The 22,862-nt window shown below is 38.6% G+C and overlaps 1 protein-coding gene across 7 annotated transcripts in view; it reads left to right on the top strand.

The window, feature by feature from the left end:
* Window positions 1-830: 830 nt before the first annotated feature.
* ANKS1B (ankyrin repeat and sterile alpha motif domain containing 1B) overlaps window positions 831-22,862 on the top strand; it is a gene marked incomplete at both ends in the record, with an annotated part of 1,184,520 nt that continues 1,162,488 nt past the window's right edge. For all 7 annotated transcript variants that reach the window (XM_082634609.1, XM_082634606.1, XM_082634608.1 and 4 more), the window contains one exon: window positions 831-964. In XM_082634609.1, the coding sequence (XP_082490735.1) occupies window positions 831-964 (134 nt within the window). The remainder of the gene's footprint in view (window positions 965-22,862) is intronic.

Genomic DNA, 22,862 nt, shown 5'->3' with positions numbered 1-22,862 from the left:
GCCCCCATCTCCTCCCCCCACCCCCACCCCCAACTCTGGACGGACTCACTGGCCGCACCTGCCCGCGCGCACACGCCCCCCCCCCCCCCCCGCGCGCCGGCCGCCCCGGGCGCCAGGCCTCAGAGCTGCCGCCGCCGCAGCCGACGGACCTGGGCGTCCGCCCTCCCTATCCTATCCCCGAGCCGCCTCCGCCATCGCCGCCTTCGGCAAGCGCCCGCCGCGGCTCGTCCTCACCGCCCGGCCTCGGCGCGGGCCGCGGCCGCTAGAGCCGCAGCCGCCGCGCTCCTCTCCGCCGCGGGCCGCGGACGCCGCCGCCTTAACCGCCGAGCGGGCCGGGCGCGAAAGCTGAGGAGAACCCGGGCCGGGGCGCGAGGGCGCGCGGGCCGCCGCCGCCGCCGCCGCCGCGGGCGTTCGAGGTGCTCGGGCTCAGGCGAGGACGGTCTCCGTCTCCTCCTCCTCACTCCGCACTCCTCACTCCTCACCATCCTCCTCCCGCTCCTCAAAAGCACCCCCGGTCCCCACCCCCTCACGCCCCACCCGCGGGAACCAGGCCTCGGGAATTCAGGGGAGTGGCTGTGAGGGCGCGTCGCGGCTCCCAGCTCGGCCAGACCCTCTTCCAAGACATGGTCTGATTCTCATTGTGAAAGCTGCGCCCGAAGAGGAGCGGAGAGTGGTGTCCCCGGCTGGGGGCTGCACGCATCTCCCGGTGCTGAAGCTCTGGCATTATCTTAGGGTGGGGCGGGGAGGGCCCTGGATTTGGGGGCAGTGGGGGTGGGCGGGGAGGAGGACCCGAAGGGGAAAGGACTCTTTGAGGGAGTCGGTGAGAGACTATGGGGAAGGACCAGGAGCTGTTGGAAGCTGCTCGCACTGGAAATGTGGCTCTGGTGGAGAAACTCCTGTCTGGCAGGAAAGGAGGGATCCTGGGCGGTGGATCCGGACCCCTGCCCCTGTCTAATCTGCTAAGGTAAGGACTGGAACCGGCTCCGGGTCTGCACACCTCGTTGTGCATCGTGATGGATACGTCCTGCGCCTCATGGTTATTGCACCTGGTGGCTGCCAGCGATTCATTCTTAAATTAGGTAGGAAAACAGAATGTGTGTGTGGAGAGGAGGCATGAACCTCCCAGTCAGATTGATGCCTTAGATTCTTTGAGTAATTTTAAGATAGCCTTCCATCAGTGCGTCGGTAGCTACTTTTCTCTGAGCTGTGGTGCAGAACTTACACATGTACTAGTGTTGCTGGAAGAATTTCTGCCTTTCACCCTCTTTACATCAGTGTTTATTATATATTTCCTGCTTCGAACCCAGACCTTTTTTTGGTCTACTTAAATGAAATTGGCAAAGAAGTATTGCATGCGTGCAATTATTCTGCAAAAGCCACAGCCTTTGGTTGCTGCTACCCTTCTCTTGCAGAAGGCATTTGCTGTGCTGTGGGATATGATCCCACAAAATGAAGAAGGTGGACCTTCTGATGAGATGTCATCAGTACAGGGTGTGTGTAAAACTTGATGAGGCACGTTAGGCAGCCTCAGCAGTACTTTCAGCCACCTGGACATGGCTGAGTGAAACTTGGTTATTATATCTCAGGATGAAGGATGCCAGGTCGGGATTGGGCAAGTGTATATGGAATATAGTAGAGGCCTTTTAATGGGAAGATGTTCCACGTGAGACTAATATTGCCTGGAGAATCTTGCTAAGATGACATGTAAAAAAATGTCAAGGTCTTTATTCAGCAGGCAGTACCTTGGAAATAGCAGGGTTGATTTGCATATTTGAAAAAACAATTAACTTAAAAGTTGAATTGATGGGCAAATGAAATCAGTTGTGAGGGAGGAAGCCTGCAGAATATTCACTAGATAAAATTCAAGGAAGGCTATTTAGTTTCTAAAATCATGGCTATTCAGTTTACCCTGGATATTTTTGGAGGCATCAATCATCATTCATATCTTCACCCTAAAACATCTTAGACAGCTCAGCTGTACTTGTAAAAATTTGTTAAGCTCAAGTGATTTTCTTGGTTTTTAAAAACTGTTTCTTGCTACTCTTGACTTAATTAAGGTGCTTAATACAAACTTTTGGGTGATGACATTGTGTTCTTTACACAAGTTTTCATATGTTGTGGTGGTCAGATAAAGCAGTTGTTTACAGTCCTGGCCAATAGGGTAAATGAGAATATTTCTATTACAGTGTAATGAATTTAGTTGGAAAATAGTTGATAGGATTTTAGAAAACTCCACGTGATCATCTATACTTGTTGACAGTGACATTTTATTGGAATGACAGTTCACTTCAGAACAATGAATATTTATGGGACTTTTTTTCATTAAGTCTTAGAAGTGATGACTCTTGTGTGTACTCCCTTGTTGAGTAATTTTCACTTTCAATCACAAGTAGATGACACTTTTCATTTTTTCTACATCCTGTAGAACCTTGACTCATTTTATTATCTGGACTGTTGCCATGTCACTGTTTTAATTTTTCAAAATAGCTCAGCTCTCTGTAACTCCATCGGGGATTTTGAATTTAATAATGCCAGCCCCTTCCAGATTGCTCTCTTTAGGAGATATGAGGGAAAGGAGATGTAAGGTAAAGGACTGAGTTTGGATGTCATTGCTGTTGTATGTATGTCTTCTTCTACAGAGACTGGCCAAAGAGCTAAATCACATCCTCCAAAAAAATTTTTGCAAGTATCAAATTGAAATATGTTTTTAAAACATGTACTTCAAATTTCTTTGTATATTTCTCATTTGGCTCTGTACTTTGGACAAAGAATAGAGTATCATTTATCATTTCTAATTTTACTGATGATACAAATAAGGGTCAAAAGAAAGTTAAGTACTTCTGGTTTTCAACTGTGGCACGTAAAGAGCTTAGAAGTCATAAAAAAAATCACAATTAGACAATGTGTAATATTTCAGATTATAGCTCTAGTAATTGCCCTTAGTCACAGGTAGTGTATACAGAAGCAGTTTATTTGGCTATAGTTTTAAATTGCAGGTAAAATAAGTATGTTTGCCAGTGGGTCATATCAGTGATAAAAATAATTATGGCTAGAAACCTATATCCTGAAAGAGGTTTCTAAAAATAATCAATTTCTTTGGAAAAACACTAAAGAATTCTTTGAGAAGAGTGAGAATTTTGGTTAATTTCATTGAGATAAATGGTGTTTTAAAAAGCTTATCTTTGTGATAGAACTTAAAGGTAAACATCTTTTAAATACCTTCTCGGTTGTGCCATTTAAAAAAAAGAACAGATGTCAAATTTTAGGAATAGAATAGCAACTATTTAATGTTGGTAAACATAAATAAAACACCAAAATTTTGACCCCAATGTACTTCTTGAATGAGAGGTTTTCTCTTTTGCTGGTTTTGTCAGAGGTAGCAATAGTAGCTCTACAATGAAAATGCACATAGAAAACAAAACAAAACAAAACAAAAAACCTAAAAAAAGTGTGTTCATTAGAGTAGTTTGAACCAACCTGTAAAACATCAAAATCAAAACCAATAACCTTTAAACTTGCGTTTATCTATCTCATACTGAATAAATAACTAAAACAGTGCCTTTGAAGAAAATGAGAATTGAAATTATATTCTTTTGGTGATCCTTTGCATAAAATGAAATTCCTAAGAAGGCACATTTTATTTAGTTGTCACTTTATTTCACAAATGATTGTCATCAAAAGTTTATTTACAGGATAATAGATAATTATCCCTTTTCCTTCAAACATAATGGCACTTCAAAATTTTAAACTATTTTGGAATGAATTGTGGAATAGGTTTGGTACTCCCCTGCCCTACTTTATTACTTGTGTTGTGTAGTAATAGGATCGGAACCTGTGCTAAATGCGTGTGTCATCTCATTCAATTCTTGTATCAACCTTAAGATGTCGGTCCTCATTTCTCAGATGAAGGACTAAAGAGATAGGAAGATTAAGAACTTGCCTAAGGTCACATAATTAGTAATGGCAAAGATTTTAAGTTCTGTGATTCAGATTTGCCTTACTGCGTCTTAAGTCTTACTCATTGAATCTGTTTTATTTGCAAAAGTTTAAGGTACATGGCCAATTAGATAGTCTAATCTGAACACTTTTTTGCTATGAATAATAATTTAATTCAAAAATCCTTATTTATTAATTTTTTTTTTGCTTAAAAATATCCAAAAAACAACTCATAACTGCCCTTTGAGGGATCAGTAGATAAAGACTTTTCTGAAGATGCTTTTGATCACATATTACCTACTAAGTGAGCAGTAACTGTATGATGGGGAATCAGGTATGTTTGGGTGACACTGTGGGTTTTAGCAGTAGTAAAAATGACCTTGAATAAATATAAATATGTTTCTAAGCCTCACTGTGCTCTTCTATGAAGTGGAAATAGTAATAATACCTATCATATAGGGCTGTTGTAAGGATTAAATGAGGTGTAAAGAAGTTAATGCACATTGGTGTTCATCATTGTGCCGTTATTTCTCACACAGCTCTAAAGCACTTGACTCTATTTCTTCTTTTTTTTCATTTTAGAAAGCTCTAATTTATTAGTAAACCTTCCTTTCCCTTCCATTGAGCTGAAATCTTCCTTTCTTGAACTGCTACATTTTGTTTTTAGTTTTAAATTTTGGAGCTTTCCAGAATAAATTTAACCTCAACTTCTATGTAACAATGCTTCAACAATTTTAAGGTCTTTAGTGCCACCTCTTCCTACTTTCATTATCAATACTAAATATCTCCATTTCCTTACCATTTTGTTGACTCTCTGTCTTTTTTTTTTTTTTTTTTTTTTTTTGCTGTACGCGGGCCTCTCACTGCTGTGGCCTCTCCCGTTGCGGAGCACAGGCTCCGGACACACAGGCTCCGCGGCCATGGCTCGCGGGCCCAGCCGCTCCGCGGCATGTGGGATCTTCCGGGATCGGGGCACGAACCCGTGTCCCCTGCATCGGCAGGCGGACTCTCAACCACTGCGCCACCAGGGAAGCCCTGACTCTCTGTCTTAAGGCCTTAATTACTAAGTGTTTGGCTTCACATTATACTAGGAGTAAATTTCTGTAGTAAGTTTTCCATTAGAATCACAGAATCTTAAAATAGAAAGGGGCCTTTTCATCCAACTTCTTACTTAGAGAATTTACCTCTAACATCCTTTACCAGTTATTCCAGTTCTGTTAAACCCTGCAATGGCTAGATCCATCCATTCCATTTTTGACAGCTCTAATAATTAAAAAAATTCATCTTTTATTGAGCTGAAATTCACCTCCCTGTAATTTCCAACAGTTGGTACTAGTTTGGCTTTATGAGTCAACACAAAGTAGCCAGGGCAGTTCTGTAGCTAATATTTAGCTATATTGTTTTCTTATAAATCTATTTGTTTCCCCAAGATTTTAGCAGCCTGTTGTCATGTGGCAATAGAGCATAGGTGGTAAGAACTTACATTTTTATACTTTTCACTACCCTCTTTTTCTTCTTTCATATTCTCAAATTTTTCAATGACTCTCTTCAAATGTGGTGACCAGAAATGAACAAAATGCACTAGGTGTCATTTGACCAGTGTAGAATATACTGGGGCTTGATATATTTGAATTAAAAAAAAAGTTATAGAACAGCATTTGTAGTATGATCCTTTTCTTTAACAAAGAATAAGTGTGTGTGAACATTTATACTGTACATTAAGAAGTCTGGAATGATAAACACCAAAATGTAAATAGTATTCTTTGTTGAGTGATGGAATTGTGGGTGATCTTTATTTATTTATTTATTTATTTAGGCTTCTCTGCATTTTCCAATATTCTACAGCGAACATGTATTGTGTAATGAAAACCTCTAAAGAACCTCTCTTCAGATTGGTATAAATTTAAAAATGGCAATCTTTATTCCTGGTCTTCCTACTAACATCGAAGCCACTTAACAGAACTATTAGCCAGCTGTTTCTCTCCAATATATCTGTTTGAATATTATGAGGTATTTTATCCATTGCCTTTCTATATTCACATTATGTTCTGTTTGTCATTCCTTTGATCTACCCCTGTAGTAGTAAGTCTATAAATTCCAGGAAAATTAGGCTACTTTGTTATAGCTTGTTTCTGATAGCGAACCATTGATGATGCCTAGTATTGTGCAAATTCCTTCTACCCCCTTGCTTCTAATTCTTTTGGGTCTGGATACTTAGATTCATTTAAAGCAGCTAAGTGTCTCTTATGATCTCTGTCTTTTTGGAGCTTCAGTAATCTCCTAGCATTATTTGTTTATCCTTTCTGGTTTGAAAATGATTCTCACTAGGGATAAGAGCAAAGTAGAAGTTGGGAAGAATCAGATTCTTGGGGTTGTTAGATGTCTTAGGAAATTCTCTTGTGGTCTAAAACCATCCACAGTTTTACTCTGTGAGAGATTAAAGTTACATCAGCTGTCATAGCAGTGAACTTCTATTACTTCCCTCCTTTGTTTCAAACTTAGCTGAAAAGGACATTAGCCTTTTTCTAGGGCAAGTGTACAACTTCACTTTTGTGTTTGTTTTCAGTTTGACCTCTCGCCACCCTCTTTCATCCTTAAAAAAATCTGAGCTCATCAGAGCTCATTAGAGTACTCAAATTGAGTTGCTTCCCTCCTTTTCTTCCTTCATATTATATGTGAAATTTCATTTTATTTAACATATCTTTCATGAGACAGCTGCAGAGCTTTTTAAAAACTCTCTCTTTGGCATAAATACCTTTTAACCTAAACAAAAATAATTCCCATTTAAACTGTGTTAAATTATTTCTTTTTTAGTCTAGATTAAGAATTATTTGTACTTTGATAAAGTTTAATACCTCAAATTTACTTGATTTTCTTAATGCCTCAAAGAGTCGAATACTATGTAAAGTGTATTTAGTAAATTCTTGTTGAACATAAGGAATCCAGTTCTCAAGACTCCCATGTGAAGAAGTATATCAGTAAGAACTGAGGAAAAAATATTCTTGTTATCAAAGGTATATAAACCAGAGAGCTTATACATTTTTCACATTCAGGATTCAGTTCATGAAATTTTTGGTGATGGATACAAGGAGATAAGAGGCAACTTGGAAGTATTGTAATTTTCACAACTATTTGGGCAATTGTGGTTATTGGGACTCTGATATAAGGTACTCATTTCCAGGGAAACTGTATTAGTTAAATGGAATAAATCACAAATAGAGCAGTTAAACTGCATGGAAATGTTATATCTATAAAAATAGTCAAGTTGCAAGTAGGTTATCTATTTTAGATAGTAATGGTATTTGAAGTGGTGATTGCACCATTATGTTCAGGGAGCTGTGTCTGCCAGAGTGAACAGTGCCAGCTGCATGATGGGGAGTGAGGAGAGAGGAGAGGGAATTTTGGTATTGACCTCTTTCTCAACTAAAGGGTTTTCAGCTCCCTCTTCAAAACTGTGAGGCTGATGTGTAGCAGGGAATTAGGACAACCAGCTGGTGACTACTCAACCTGTCCATTTTTACATCGCCCAGTTCCTAGTGCATCTCAGTGGTTTCTTACAGTTACAGATGAGTGAAGTAGGTCTTCACTGACATTAATGCAGAAACTTACAGTATTCAGTAGTGTGCCTACTGACCTTAGCAATTTAACCTCTCGGGTGACAGTAAACACAATTTGATTAGTTCAGTTGTATACTGAAATAATTTACTTAATTATGCATTTGAGGTAATTTTGGAAAATTCTTTCAAAGAGCCTATTTTAGAACATTTTCCTGAGTATTTAACTAGAAATGGAAGCTGACTATAATTCAAATCATGGGTTAGAAAAGATTAATTTCAACCCACAGAACCTGAAGCTATTTAACATTTAATGCATTTCAGTGTGTCTTTGGTTTCCATTTTGAACATATTGCAGCATGGTTTTAATTAATTAAAATATGATGAGTTTTGGTTATGCATTATATGTTGATATGAGAGATTATCTTACATTTGAAAAAGCAGGAATTTACACAGAAGACTCATCTGTGTGCCAGTTCTTTCTCTAGTTTGTGATGACATGGTCATGTAAACCATATGGCAGCCAGAGGCACAATGCCAGTTGACAGCCCAATGTATTTTTTTGTGTAACACAGATCTAAGAACTCTTCTTACAGTCCAGTTTTCTTCTTTTGTGTCAGTAGGACAGCGGGTGAATTCTACATTTGTGTTAAACCTGGGTGAGGCTGGCAATTGTGTGATTTTTTTGAGGGTGAATCATAATATATGTTCAAAGGATAAATTTTGTTTTCCTCATTTCCTTCTACTGTAATCTCCAAAGTTCACCTCTGAGAGTGTTTCTTATATATAGTGCTTTATTATTTAACAGCATATCTTTACGAATCTGTCTATAAAATGAATTTTGATTCAGTTGTGCTGTAGAATTATTTGGGTTCTATTGTGTTGTGAGAGCAGCTTTATTTGAAGTGGTTAATTACTTCTAGTTAAGTGAGCTGAACCAATTGGTCTAAACTTGTTGCCCTTAAATTGGATCATCTCTTGACTGATGGTTGTGGGCATAAACAGCCAACCTCATTTCTTGCTGCCTGCTTGATATTTCTGTTCCCTGTACCCCATTTCCTCTAACCCTTCCTGCTCAAATTTCTTTTTCTAGAAAGAAAGTCTCTTCTCCATTCTAATTAGTACAGGTTCAACCTGTCTCTAGTTTTTGTGCCAACTGTCCCTCTCCAAGAGTAGCAGATTTTGTGTGAGGAGTAGAGTTGGGTTGGGCTGTGTATAGTGACAAGTCGATTAAGAAGAACAAAAATTGGACCTTCAAAATTGTGGAGTTTACAGAGTTTGCTTTCATCATCTCTAGTTTCCTGCATATCTCAATGTTAATTTCTCCTCACATGTCATGGACTCAGTGCCCTTGTGCCTTTCCTAACCTTACCCCACCACCAACAATTATTTGTGGGTGCTGACAATTCATACCGAAGTATGATTGACTGGTAAAGGCTTTTAGGAAGAGGAAGCTCTTTTAGTATTTTCATTTAAAGAGGAAACAACACTTTAGGCCAAAATACTAAAGCTATGGAACTCTAATGGCAGAGTTGATGGAGTGGATTTTTCAGATTTGCAAGGGTGGGTTGGATAAAGGTGGTCATTTATCCTTTCTTCTTACAAGGCTGGTGCTGTAGAAGGGGAAAGGGATTTGATTGGAGACAAGAGAAATAGGATAGCATAGGGCTGGTGCTGGAAAAACCTTTTTTTTTTGCTACTTAATTAGTCCCTAGAACTTTTTATTGGATATCTGTTATATACTGATCTTAGGTATCAGCATATGGTATATATTTTGCCTATTTCCAGAAATTATTCCTAAGATGTTTTTATTTATTATAACAAAGATATAGAATAGAATTGTATAAGAGCTTTAATATCTAATGTGGTTTTAGATTCAAATTCTTCCACATCCATTTTCTTGTTATTAAAGAAAATTTATGTTGTAAGTTTACTCAATATGTAGGTTTTTTCATAAACCCATGTTTCACTACTGGGGAGGTGTTTGAAGTTCTGTCCCCTGGATCCCAATTAGCATTCTTCCACACTAAAGTTTTCTTTTCTTTTTTTCTTTTTTCCCCCCCAAATTAGTATTTAGCCACTTTGAATCCTTGTTTGATACCTCTAGTTACTAGTCTGCATTTGAAATGTTTCATGTAGCATATAAATATGCTAAATTTAGTATCTTATGTTTTGAATATACTAAAAAACTGCTGTATTTACTTAGAGAATTATCCCTGTTTTGTATAGATATTTTACTTCTAGTATGGAGGCATGGGAGTGAGTGGGAGTTTGTGGGGAGCTGCAGGAATTATGCAGAGATGTTCTTTGGCATGGTAAACTCCATGGTGGTGGAGTAGCCTAGAACAGAGTTGCTTCCTGTTGGCTTGCTTTGGCTAGTGACCAGAGTGGTCTGTTACTCTGAATTTCATAGAAACTTTGGAGACATAATGGAGAAGATGAAGAATTACAAACAAGTACCTGTAGAATAATGGGACAATATTTAACAAAGAGTTAATACAGTGTGATATGTGCTGTAATGGAAGTCTCAAACAATGCTACAGGAATGCCAGGAGCAAGGAGGAGATACCTTTAGTCTGTTTGGAGGAGTAGTCAGGGGAAACTTCAGAGAGGAGATGATTCTTGAACCTTATTGAATGAGTAGGAGTTTGTCAGGTTGACAATTTGCAGGAAGGGTGTTTCAGGCAAAAGGAACAGTATATTTAATAATTGTGTGTGAAAATGTAGAATATATATAATATGGGGTATTAGAAGTAGTTTGTTATAGAGCATGGATATGAGGTAAGTCTGGAGATTGAAGTACTTGTGTGCTGCCCTTAGGAGTTTGAATTTTAATCTGAAAGCCATGGAGATCCATTGACTTTTTGTTTCACATTTTGATATGTTACTTATTCATTTATGATAATAGCATGACTGTGTTTCAGAAAATTGAGAAGAGTGAAAATCATTCCAATCCTATTGCTAAAATAACTTTTTCCTATGTATGTTTAATGTAGTTGCTGTTAGATAGAGTGTACAGTTTGAATGCTGAATTTTTTGCTTAGTAATGTATCAAACTTCTTCAGTGTTATTCCAAAGTCTTCATAATCATATTTTTAATCACACCATAGTATTCCATTTAATGCAGAATTTTCATAGACCTCTTCCATCAGAATCACTCCTGGTCGTTTGTTAAAAATATGCATTTCCTATTCCCATCTCAGACTTACTAGGTCAGAATTTTGGGGTATAAGTTCTGGGAATATGCATTTTACAACCTTCCCTAGTTTAATTGCTGTGTACTCTGTAAAGTGTGAGAACCACTGATCTGGTGATGTATATACCATTACTTAAACGTTCCCTTAATACTCGATACCTGGATATTTTAACTTACTTGTTATTATTATAAGTAATATATATATATATATATTTTTGCTGTACGCGGGCCTCTCACCGCTGTGGCCTCCCCCATTGCAGAGCACAGGCTCCGGACGCACAGGCCCAGCGGCCATGGCTCACGGGCCCAGCCTCTCCACGGCATGTGGGATCTTCCCAGACCGGGGCACGAACCCGTATCCCCTGCATTGGCAGGCGGACTCTCAACCACTGCGCCACCAGGGAAGCCCTATAAGTAATATTTTGATGAACATTGTTATACAAATCATCTTTTCCATAAAATTATATTCTTAATATACATTTCTAGAAGTGGAATCACTATTCTGAAAGGCATTTATTATTAACTCCATATTTATATATGGGGTAAAAGAGCAGAAAAATTGAATAACTTGCCCAAAGTTACAAAGGTAGTAAGTGACAGATCCAAGATTCAAATTCAGGTCTTTCTGATCCCAGAGATCTTTTTATTGTGCCATGTTGCTTCCTTGTTCCATAGGGACCAATGTATGTCCTTGGTTAAAATATGAAATTGCCAATATTATTCCAGTGTATAATTAGAAAGTACATTTTCTACAAAATTATAAGTAATGTATTTCAGATCTTACATAGTTCTCATTATTTTTGCTTTTGCTCATCATACAGTTTCACATTATAGGTAGTATTTTGCTTTACATTTGTTTCTTTTTTTTATTTACAAAGTTTAAAAATTTTTTAAAATTTATTCTTATATTTTTGGCTGTGCCGTGTGGCATGCCGGATCTTAGTTTCCCCACTAGGGATGGAACCCGCGACCCCTGCAGTGGAAGTGCGGAGTCTTAACCACTGGACCTCCAGGGAAGTCCTACATTCCTTTCTTGATGGCACGTAAACAGTAAACTGAATTCAATGCTAAGTTAGTTAAAGATGTTTTAAAATATTTCTTTGTCATCATTTTCACCTTAAACAGGGTGGAATTGTTTTATCCAAAATTTCTTAGGCACTTGATGTTATATAACTTCTTTTGTCTTCAAAGGTGGTCTAATAACTTGTCTGTCAGATGGGTGTGATTCAGATGGGTGTGATTTATATCTCCTTATTTCTTCCCTCTTACAAAAGGAGGAAAATAAAGTGTTCACCATAGTCCTCACTTAATAAACTTTATAATTTATCTCTTTCAAGCTGATAAATCTGAGCTCATAGTTCTTAACTGAGCTCATTAACAACTCAGGGACCTCATCAAATCTAGTGTTAGGCTGTGTAGAAAAACCAAAGAACCAAGGCAGTTAGGACCTTCACCTCCTCTCTTTCTGTGCACCTCTGTCCCTTTTCAGAGCCTTTCTTTCTGTCTTGGTTATGAGGCATTCTTTGGCTTCTTTTATCTGGAACTCAGAACTCTCATTCAGTTTTACCCTGTACCAAAAAAAGTTTCCTATATTACATTTTATTCCTTCATGCCTTAGATCTCCATTTTCAAAAACAGCAAATGGCATAGTAGAAAGAAGCAGCAAGATGTAATGGAAAAAGTCTGAATCTTGGAATTGAATGAAAACTGCCAGTGAATGGATTTTTGGCCCTTGGCAAGTTATTCCACTTCTTTGGGCTTCACTCTCCTTATTTATAAAGTGGAAATGATAATACCTGTCTTGTAGAGTTGTAAGAAGTAGAGATAATTTATATAAAGTACCTAGCACAGTGCCTGTCACATAGGAGGACTCAAATGCATACTTCTGTTATGATTATTATTATTACTAGGCATTAATGGCTGTGCAAGGAATAATTGTATAGATTCAGAGTATCTTTATTTCAATGGGAACTCTGGGATATTTGCATTTTAATAGGTAACTTCTTTAGGGACATTGTCTTAGCCTAAATCATGAATGGTATAGGCACCAAGACAGGCCATTGGGGATGATGATTTGTCCAGTCTTCCTGACTGCAGAGATAGGGATTACTTTTTCCTGCCTACTTTTAGGAGTGGTTCTGGTCACCAAACATTTAGCCTTTATTCTTATCTCCTACATTCCTCACAAAGCTAATTTGAACAGAAAGAAATGGTGTTCTGTTGGAGTTGTATGTGCTCTGCTGTAATCCATATGGTTAATGGGTTCCTAATAAGCCTATCATTAATATTTTCCTTATCTTTCTTTTTTTTTTTTTTTTTTTTGCTGTACGCGGGCCTCTCACTGTTGTGGCCTCCCCCATTGCGGAGCACAGGCTCCGGACGTACAGGCCCAGCGGCCATGGCTCACGGGCCCAGCCTCTCCGCTGCATGTGGGATCTTCCCAGACTGGGGCACGAACCCGTATCCCCTGCATCGGCAGGCGGACTCTCAACCACTGCGCCACCAGGGAAGCCCCTTATCTTTCTTTTTAAAGCATTATTAATTGACAAATATTTTGAGGGTGTGTACTGTGTATTTACCACGATGATGGTGCTTTGGAGGATAGAAAGTAGACTTCTCTGTAGGCCCTTACAAAAATTGCATACATAGGATGATAGCTAACTATATAGTAGTGTCTAATTTTACTAGGGTCTGAAAGCTCATAAATTCAACTTTTTCTTTGGCTTAGTCCAGTGTCAACATTTGGCTCTCATCTTCCACTGCATACCAGTGTATGATCTGAATCTGATCATGAATCAGGTTTAAGTAATTCTTTAACAGCTGAAGATAGAACTATATACTCTCAAATATTTTTCTTTAAAAAATTTAAAAAATAATCACATACTTGAGGAAAACCTGGAAGTACAAGGCAAAGAACTGTTTCTTTTCCTGGACCATTTGAGAGTAAGTTGCCAACCTAATGTACTAGCACCCTAGAATACCTTAGTTTGTATTTAGTTATTTCCTAAAGACAAGGATATTTCCCAATATAACTACAGTACATCCACTAAAATCAGGAAATAACCACCAGACCCCACTCAGGTTTTGATAGGTGTGCCAGTGGTATGAATCATTGGGATCCAGTTCAAAATCACCCATTACGTGTAGTTGTCATACCTCTTTAAACTTCTTTGGTATGCTACAGTTTCTCAGTCTTGCCTTGACTTTTATGACTTTGACACTTTTCAAAGGCTATAGGCCAGTTATTTTGTAAAATGCCCCTCATTTGGGCTTTCCTGTTGTTTTCTCATGCATTTTGATAGGAATATCACAGAGGGGTTGCTGTGTTCTTTTCATTGCATCCTATCAGATGGCATGTGATTTTTTTTTTTTTTTTTTTTTTTTTTTGCTGTACGCGGGCCTCTCACTGTTGTGGCCTCTCCCGTTGTGGAGCACAGGCTCCGGACGCACAGGCTCAGCGGCCATGGCTCACGGGCCCAACCGCTCTGCGGCATATGGGATCCTCCCAGACCGGGGCACGAACCCGTATCCCCTGCATCGGCAGGCGGACTCTCAACCACTGCGCCACCAGGGAGGCCCTGGCATGTGATTTTGATTTTGTCCTATTTCTGATAATGTTCTCTTTAATCACTTGCTTTTACTAGTGTCTGTCAGACTTCTCTATATACAATTACTCTTTTTCCATTTGTAAAAACTATTTTGTGGGGAAGTACATTTAAACTATGTGAATATCCCATTCCTCATCAAACTTTCTCTTATTCATTCATTCATTCATTCATTCATTTATTTATTTATTGCGGTACGCGGGCCTCTCACCGCCGCAGCCTCTCCCGCCTTGGAGCACAGGCTCCTGACGCGCAGGCCTAGCGGCCATGGCTCACGGGCCCAGCCGCTCCGCGGCACGCGGGACCCTCCCGGACTGGGGCACGAACCCGCGTCCCCCGCACTGGCAGGCGGACTCCCAACCACTGTGCCACCAGGGAAGCCCTTCATTTATTTATTTATAGGCATACCTCAGAGATACTGTGGGTTCAGTTCCAGATCACTACAATAAAGCAAGTCACCTGAATTTTTTGGTTTCCCAATGCATATAAAAGTTATGTTTACACTACACTATACTATAGTCTATTAAATATGCAATAGCATTGTGTCTGAAAAACAAGGTACATACCTTAATAAAAAATACTTTATTGTTAAAAATGCTAAACAACATCTGAGCCTTCAGTGAGTTGTAATCTTTTTTGCTGGTGGAGGGTCTTCCTTCGATGTTCATGACTGCTGACTGATCAGGGTGGTGGTTGCTAAAGGTTGGGATGGCTATGGCAACTTCTTAAAATAAGAAAATGAAGTTTGCCATCTCAGTTGACTCTTCCTTTCATGAATGATTTCTGTACCATGTAATGCTATTTTGTATTTTACTCACAAAAGAGCTTCTTTCAAAACTAGAGTTAATCCTCTCAAAACCTGTTGCTGCTTTAGCAACTAAGTTTGTGTAATATTCTAAATCCTTTGTTGCTTCCATCTCAAGCAACTACTTTCTTTGCCATTCCATAAGAAGCAATTTCTCATCTGTTCAAGGTCTATCATGAGATTGCATCAATTCAGTCACATCTTCAGTTTCTACTTCCATCTCTAGTTCTCTTGCCATTTCTACCACATCTGCAGTTACTTCCCTCACTAAAGTCTTGAACCCTTCAGTAATCCATAAGTGTTGGAATCAACTTCTTCCAAATTCCTGTTCCTGTTGATCTCTTAACTTCTTCCCATGAATCATGAATGTTCTTAATGGCATCCAGAAGGGTGAATCCTTTCCAGAAGGTTTTCAATTGACTTTGTCCAGATTCATCAGAGGAATCATTATCTGTGGCAGTTATAGCCTTATGAAATATGTTTTTTAAATAATGACTTGAAAGTTGAAATTACTCCTTGATCTGTGGACTGAAGAATGGACATTGTGTTAGCAGGTGTGAAAATAATATTACTCTCATTGTACATCTCCATCATAGTTCTTAGGTGACCAGGTGCATTGTCACTGAGCAGTAACATTTGGAGAGGAATATTTTTTTCCTGAGCAATAGTGGGCTTAAAATATTCAGTAAACCATGTTGTAAACAGATGTGCTGTCATCCAGTCTTGTTGCATTTATAGAGCATAGACAGAGTAGATATAGCATAAATCTTAAGGGCCCTAGGATTTTTTGGAATGGTAAATGAGCATTGGCTTCAATTTATTTTTATTTAATTAATTTGAAAAATTGAAGTATAGTTGATTTACAATTGGCTTAAATTTAAAGTCACCAGCTACCTTAGCTCCTAACAGGCTGTCAGGAGAGTTAGGCTGTCCTTTGAAGCTTTGAAGCCAGATGTTGACTTCTCCTCTCTAGCTATGAAAGTCTTAGATGGAATTGTCTTCCAATGGAAGGCTGTTCTGTCTACATTGAAAAATCTGTTGTTTAGTGTAGCCACTTTCATTAGTTATTTTAGTTATATCTTCTGGATAACTGGCTACAGCTTCTACATTAGCACTTTCTGCTTCATCTTGCACTTTTATGTGATGGAGATGGCTTCTTTCCTTAAACTTCATGAACCAACCTCTGCTGGCTTCAGACTTTTCTTCTGCAGCTTTCTTACGTCTTTCTCAGACTTCATTTGCTCTGGATTTGGCTTTGGCTTAAGGGAATGTTGTGGCTCATTTGATCTTCTATCCAGACCCCTAAAACTTTCTTATCAGTGATAAGGCAGTTTTGCTTTCTTATCATTTGTGTGTTCATTGGAGTGGAACTTTAAATTTCCTTCAAGAATATTTTTTTTTGCATTCACAACTTGGCTAGCTGTTTGGTGCAAGATGCCTAGCTTTCAGCCTGGCTCAGCTTTTGACGTATCTTCTTCACTAAGCTTAATCATTTCTAGCTTTTGATTTAAAGTAAGAGATGACTGAGTCTTCCTTTCACTTGAACACTTAGAGGCCATTGTAGGGTTATTAATTGGCCTAATTTCAGTATTGTTGTGTCTCAGAATAGGGAACCCCGAGGAGAGGGAGAGAGACAGGAATGGCCAGTCAGTGAAGCAGTCAGGACATACACAACATTTATCTGTTCAGTTTTCTATCTTATATGGGCATGGTTCATGGCACCTCGAAACAATTTTTTTTTAACATCTTTGTTGGAGTATAATTGCTTTACAGTGGTGTGTTAGCTTCTGCTTTATGACATAGTGAATCAGCTATACATTTACATATACCCCCATATCTCCTCCCTATTGCATCTCCCTCCCACCCTCCCTATCCCACCCCTCTAGGTGTTCACAGAGCACCAAGCTGATCTCCCTGCGCTATGTGGCTGCTTCCCACTAGCTATCTATTTTACATTTGATAGTATATATAAGTCCATGCCACTCTGTCATTTTGTCCCAGCTTACCCTTCCCCTCCCCATGTCCTCAAGTCCATTTTCTATGTCTGTGTCTTTATTCCTGTCCTGCCCTTAGGTTCTTCAGAACCTTTTTTTTTTTTAGATTCCATATATATGTGTTAGCATGTGGTATTTGTTTTCCTCTTTCTGACTTACTTCACTCTGTATGACAGTCTCTAGGTCCATCCACCTCACTACAAATAACTCAATTTCGTTTCTTTTTATGGCTGAGTAATATTCCATTGTATATATGTGCCACATCTTCTTTATCCATTCATCTGTTGATGGATACTTAGGTTGCTTCCATATCCTGGCTATTGTAAATAGAGCTGCAATGAACATTGTGGTACATGACTCTTCTTCAGTTATGGTTTTCTCAGGGTGTATGCCCAGTAGTGGGATTGCTGGGTCCTATGGCAGTTCTATTTTTAGTTTTCTAAGGAACCTCCATACTGTTCTCCATAGTGGCTGTATCAATTTACATTCCCATCAACAGTGCAAGAGGGTCCACTTTTCCCCACACCCTCTCCAGCATTTATTCTTTGTAGATTTTTTGATGATGGCCATTCTAACTGCTGTGAGGTGATACCTCATTGTAGTTTTTTTTTTTTTTTTTGGGTGGGGGGTACGCGGGCCTCTCACTGTTGCAGCCTCTCCCGATGCAGAGCACAGGCTCTGGACGCGCAGGCCCAGCGGCCATGGCTCACGGGCCCAGCCGCTCCGCAGCATGTGGGATCTTCTTGGACTGGGGCACAAACCCATGTCCCCTGCATCGGCAGGTGGACTCTCAACCACTGTGCCACCAGGGAAGCCCCTCATTGTAGTTTTGATTTGCATTTCTCTAATGATTAGTGATGTTGAGCATCCTTTCATGTGTCTGTTGGAAAGCTGTATATCTTCTTTGGAGAAATGTCTATTTAGGCCTTCTGACCATTTTTGGATTGGGTTGTTTGATTTTTTGCTATTGAGCTGCATGAGCCGCTTGTAAATTTCAGCAATTAATCCTTTGTCAGTTGCTTCATTTGCAAATATTTTCTCCCATTCTGAGGGCTGTCTTTTCGTCTTGTTTATGGTTTCCTTTGCTGTGTAAAAACTTTTAAGTTTCATTAAGTCCCACTTGTTTATTTTTGTTTTTATTTCCCTTTCTCTAGGAGGTGGGTCAAAAAGGATCTTGCTGTGATTTATGTCATAGAGTGTTCTGCCTATGTTTTCCTCTAAGAGTTTGATAGTGTCTGGCCTTACATTTAGGTCTTTAATCCATTTTGAGTTTATTTTTGTGTATGGTGTTAGGGAGTGTTGTAACTTCATTCTTTTACATGTAGCTGTCCAGTTTTCCCAACACCACTTATTGAAGAGGCTGTCTTTTCTCCTTTGTGTATTCTTGCCTCCTTTATCAAAAATAAAGTGACCATAGGTGTGTGGGTTTATCTCTGGCATTTCTATCCTGTTCCATTGATCTATATTTCTGTTTTTGTGTCTTGATTACTATAGCTTTGTAGTATAGTCTGAAGTCCAGGAGCCTGATTCCTCCAGCTCCATTTTTCTTTCTCAAGATTGCTTTGGTTATTCGTGGTCTTTTGTGTTTCCATACAAATTGTGACATTTTTGTTCTAGTTCTGTGAAAAATGTCATTGGTAGTTTGATAGGGCTTGCATTGAATCTGCAGATTGCTCTGGGTAGTATAGTCATTTTCACAATGTTGATTCTTCCAATCCAGAACATGATATATCTCTCCATCTGTTTGTATCATCTTTAATTACTTTCATCAGTGCCTTACAGTTTTCTGCATACAGGTCTTTTGTCTCCTTAGGTAGGTTTATTCCTAGGTATTTTATTCTTTTTGTTGCAATGGTAAATGGAGTGTTTCCTTAATTTCTCTTTCAGGTTTTTCATCATTAGTGTATAGGAATGCAAGAGATTTTTCTGCAGTAGCTTGAATCCTGGTAGTTTACCAAATTCATTGATTAGCTCTACTAGTTTTCAGGTAGCATCTTTAGGATTCTCTATGTATAATATCATGTCATCTGCAAACAGTGACAGCTTTACTTCTTCTTTTCTGATTTGGATTCCTTTTATTTCTTTTTCTTCTCTGATTGCTGCGGCTAAAACTTCCAAATCTATCTTGGATAATAGTTGTGAGAGTAGACAACCTTGTCTTGTTCCTGATCTTAGAGGAAATGCTTTCAGTTTTTCACCATTGAGAACGATGTTGGCTGTGGGTATGTCATATATGGCCTTTATTATGTTGAGGTAAGTTCCCTCTATGCCTACTTTCTGGAGGGTTTTTATCATAAATGGGTGTTGAATTTTGTTGAAAGCTTTTTCTGCATCTATTGAGATGATCATATGGTTTTTATTCTTCAATTTGTTAATATGGTGTATCACATTGATTGATTTGCATATATTGAAGAATCCTTGCATTCCTGGGATAAACCCCACTTGATCATGATGTATGATCCTTTTAATGTGCTGTTGGATTCTGTTTGCTACTATTTTGTTGAGGATTTTTGCATGTATGTTCATCAAGTGATATTGGCCTGTAGTTTTCTTTCTTTGTGACATCTTTGTCTGGTTTTGGTATCAGGGTGATGGTGGCCTTGTAGAATGAGTTTGGGAGTGTTCCTCTGCTATAGTTTGAAAGAGTTTGAGAAGGATAGGTGTTAGCTCTTCTCTAAATGTTTGATAGAATTCGTCTGTGAAGCCAGCTGGTCCTGGGCTTCTGTTTGTTGGAAGATTTTTAATCACAGTCTCAATTTCAGTGCCTGTGATTGGTCTGTTTATATTTTCTATTTCCTCCTAGTTCAGTCTTGGAAGGTTGTGCTTTTCTCAGAATTTGTCCATTTCTTCCAGGTTGTCCATTTTATTGGCGTATAGTTGCTTGTAGTAATCTCTCATGATCCTTTGCATTTCTGCAGTGTCAGTGGTTACTTCTCCTTTTTCATTTCTAATTCTACTGATTTGAGTCTTCTGTTTTTTTCTTTATGAGTCTGTCTAATGGTTTATCAATTTTGTTTATCTTCTCAAAGAACCAGCTTTTAGTTTTATTGATGTTTGCTATTGTTTCCTTCATTTCTTTTTCATTTATTTCTGATCTGATGTTTATAATTTCTCTCCTCCTGCTAACTTTGGGTTTTTTTTGTTCTTTCTCTAATTGCTTTAGGTGTAAAGTTAGGTTGTTTATTTGAGATGTTTCTTGTTTCTTAAGGTAGGATTGTATTGCTATAAACTTCCCTCTTAGAACTCCTTTTGCTGTATCCCATAGGTTTTGGGTCGTCGTGTTTTCATTGTCATTTTTTTCTAGGTATTTTTTGATTTACTCTTTGATTTCTTCAGTGATCTCTTGGTTATTAAGTAGTGTATTGTTTAGCCTCCATGTGTTTGCATTTTTTACAGAATTTTCCCTGTAATTGATATCTAGTCTCATAGCATTGTGGTCAGAAAAGATACTTGATACAATTTCAATTTTTTAAAATTTACCAAGGCTGATTTGTGACCCAAGATATGATCTATCTTGGAGAATGTTCCATGAGCACTTGAGAAGAAAGTGTATACTTTTGTTTTTTGATGGAATGTCCTATAAATATCAATTAAGTCTATCTTGTTTAATGTATCATTTAAAGCTTGTGTTTCCTTATTTATTTTCATTTTGGATGATCTATCCATGGGTGAAAGTAGGGTGTTGAAGTCCCATACTATGATTGTGTTACTGTCGATTTCCCCCTTTTATGGCTGTTAGCATTTGCCTTATGTATTGAGGTGCATAAATATTTACAATTGTTATATCTTCTTCTTGCATTGATCTCTTGATTATTATGTAGTGTCTTTTTTTGTCTCTTGTAACTGTCTTTATTTTACAATCTATTTTGTCTAATATGAGAAAATATCCAGCTTTCTACTCCAGCTTTATTTTGATTTCCATTTGCATGGAATATCTTTTTCCATCCCCTCACTTTCAGTATGTGTCCCTAGGTCTGAAGTGGGTCTCTTGTAGACAATGTATATATGTGTCTTGTTTTTGTATCCATTCAACCAGTCTATGTCTTTTGGTTGGAGCATTTAATCCATTTACATTTAAGGTAATTGTCAATATGTATGTTCCTATTACCATTTTCTTAATTGATTTGGTTTTGTTATTGTAGGTCTCTTCCTTCTCTTGTGTTTCCTGCTTAGAGAAGTTCCTTTAACATTTGTTGTAAATCTGGTTGGTGGTGCTGAATTCTCTTAGCTTTTGCTTGTCTGTAAAGGTTTTTATGTCTCCGTCATATCTAAATGAGATCCTTGCTGGGTAGAGTAATCTTGGTTGTAGGTTTTTCCCTTTCATCACTTTACATATGTCCTGCCACTCCCTTCTGGCTTGCAGAGTTTCTGCTGAAAGATTAGATGTTAACCTTATGGGGATTCCCTTGTATGTTGTTTGTTGTTTTGCCCTTGCTGCTTTTAATATACTTTCTTTGTATTTAATTTTGGATAGTTTGATTAATATGTGTCTTGGCATGTTTCTCTTTGGATTTATCCTGTATGGGACTCTCTGCACTTCCTAGACTTGATTAACTATTTCCTTTCCCATATTAGGGAAGTTTTCCACTATAATCTCTTCAAATATTTTCTCAGTCCCTTTCCTTTTCTCTTCTTCTTGTGGTACCCCTATAATTCAAATGTTGGTGGGTTTAATATTGTCCTAGAGGTCTCTGAGACTGTCCTCAATTCTTTTCATTCTTTTTTCTTTATTCTGCTCTGCAGTAGCTACTTCCACTATTTTATCTACCAGGTCACTTATCTGTTCTTCTGCCTCAGTTTTTCTGCTATTGATTTCTTATAGAGAATTTTTAATTTCATTTATTGTCTTCATCATTGTTTGTTTGTTCTTTAGTTCTTCTAGGTCCTTGTTAAACGTTTCTTGTATTTTCTCCATTCTTTTTCCAAGATTTTGGATCATCTTTAGTATCTTTACTCTGAATTCTTTTTCAGGTAGACTGCCTATTTCCTCTTCATTTGTTTGATCTGCTGGATTTTTACCTTGCTCCTTCATCTGCTGTGTGTTTCTGTGTCTTCTCATTTTGCTTAACTTACTGTGTTTGGGGTCTCCTTTACGCAGGCTGCACATTCGTAGTTCCTGTTGTTTTTTGTGTCTGCCCCCAGTGGCTAAGGTTGGTTCAGTGGGTTGTGTAGGCTTCCCGGTGGAAGAGACTAGTGCCTGTGTTCTGGTGGATGAGGCTGGATCTTGTCTTTCTGGTGGGCAGGTCTGCATCCGGTGGTGTGTGGTGTCTGTGACCTTATTATGATTTTAGGCAGCCTCTGTGTTAATGGGTGGAGTTGTGTTCCTGTCTTGCTAGTTGTTTGGCATAGGGTGTCCACAACTGGAGCTTGCTGGTCATTGAGTGGAGCTGGGTCTTAGTGTTGAGATGGATATGTCTGAGGGAGCTTTCGCTGTTTGATATCACATGGAGCTGGGAGGTCTCTGGTGGACCAATGTCCTGAACTCGGGTCTCCCACCTCAGAGGCACAGGCCTGATGCCTGGCTGGAGCACCAAGAACCTGTCAGCCACATGGGTCAGACAACAATGCAGAAAAAAAGAAAGAAAGAGAGAAAAAAAGAATAAAGTTATTAAAATGAAAAATAATTATTAAAAATAAAAAAATTAAAAAGTTATAAAAGAAGATTAAAAAAAGAAAGAAAGAAAGAAGGAAGAGAGCATCCAAACCAAAAAACAAATCCACCTATGAGAACAAGCACTAAAAACTATATGTAAAAAAAAAAAAAATGAAAAC

The sequence above is a fragment of the Mesoplodon mirus genome, assembly GCF_964341445.2.
Source record: "Mesoplodon mirus genome assembly, chromosome: 11".
Taxonomy (NCBI): domain Eukaryota; kingdom Metazoa; phylum Chordata; class Mammalia; order Artiodactyla; family Ziphiidae; genus Mesoplodon; species Mesoplodon mirus.
Note: the sequence above shows the minus strand (reverse complement) of the source record. Positions and strands in the feature narration are given on the sequence as shown.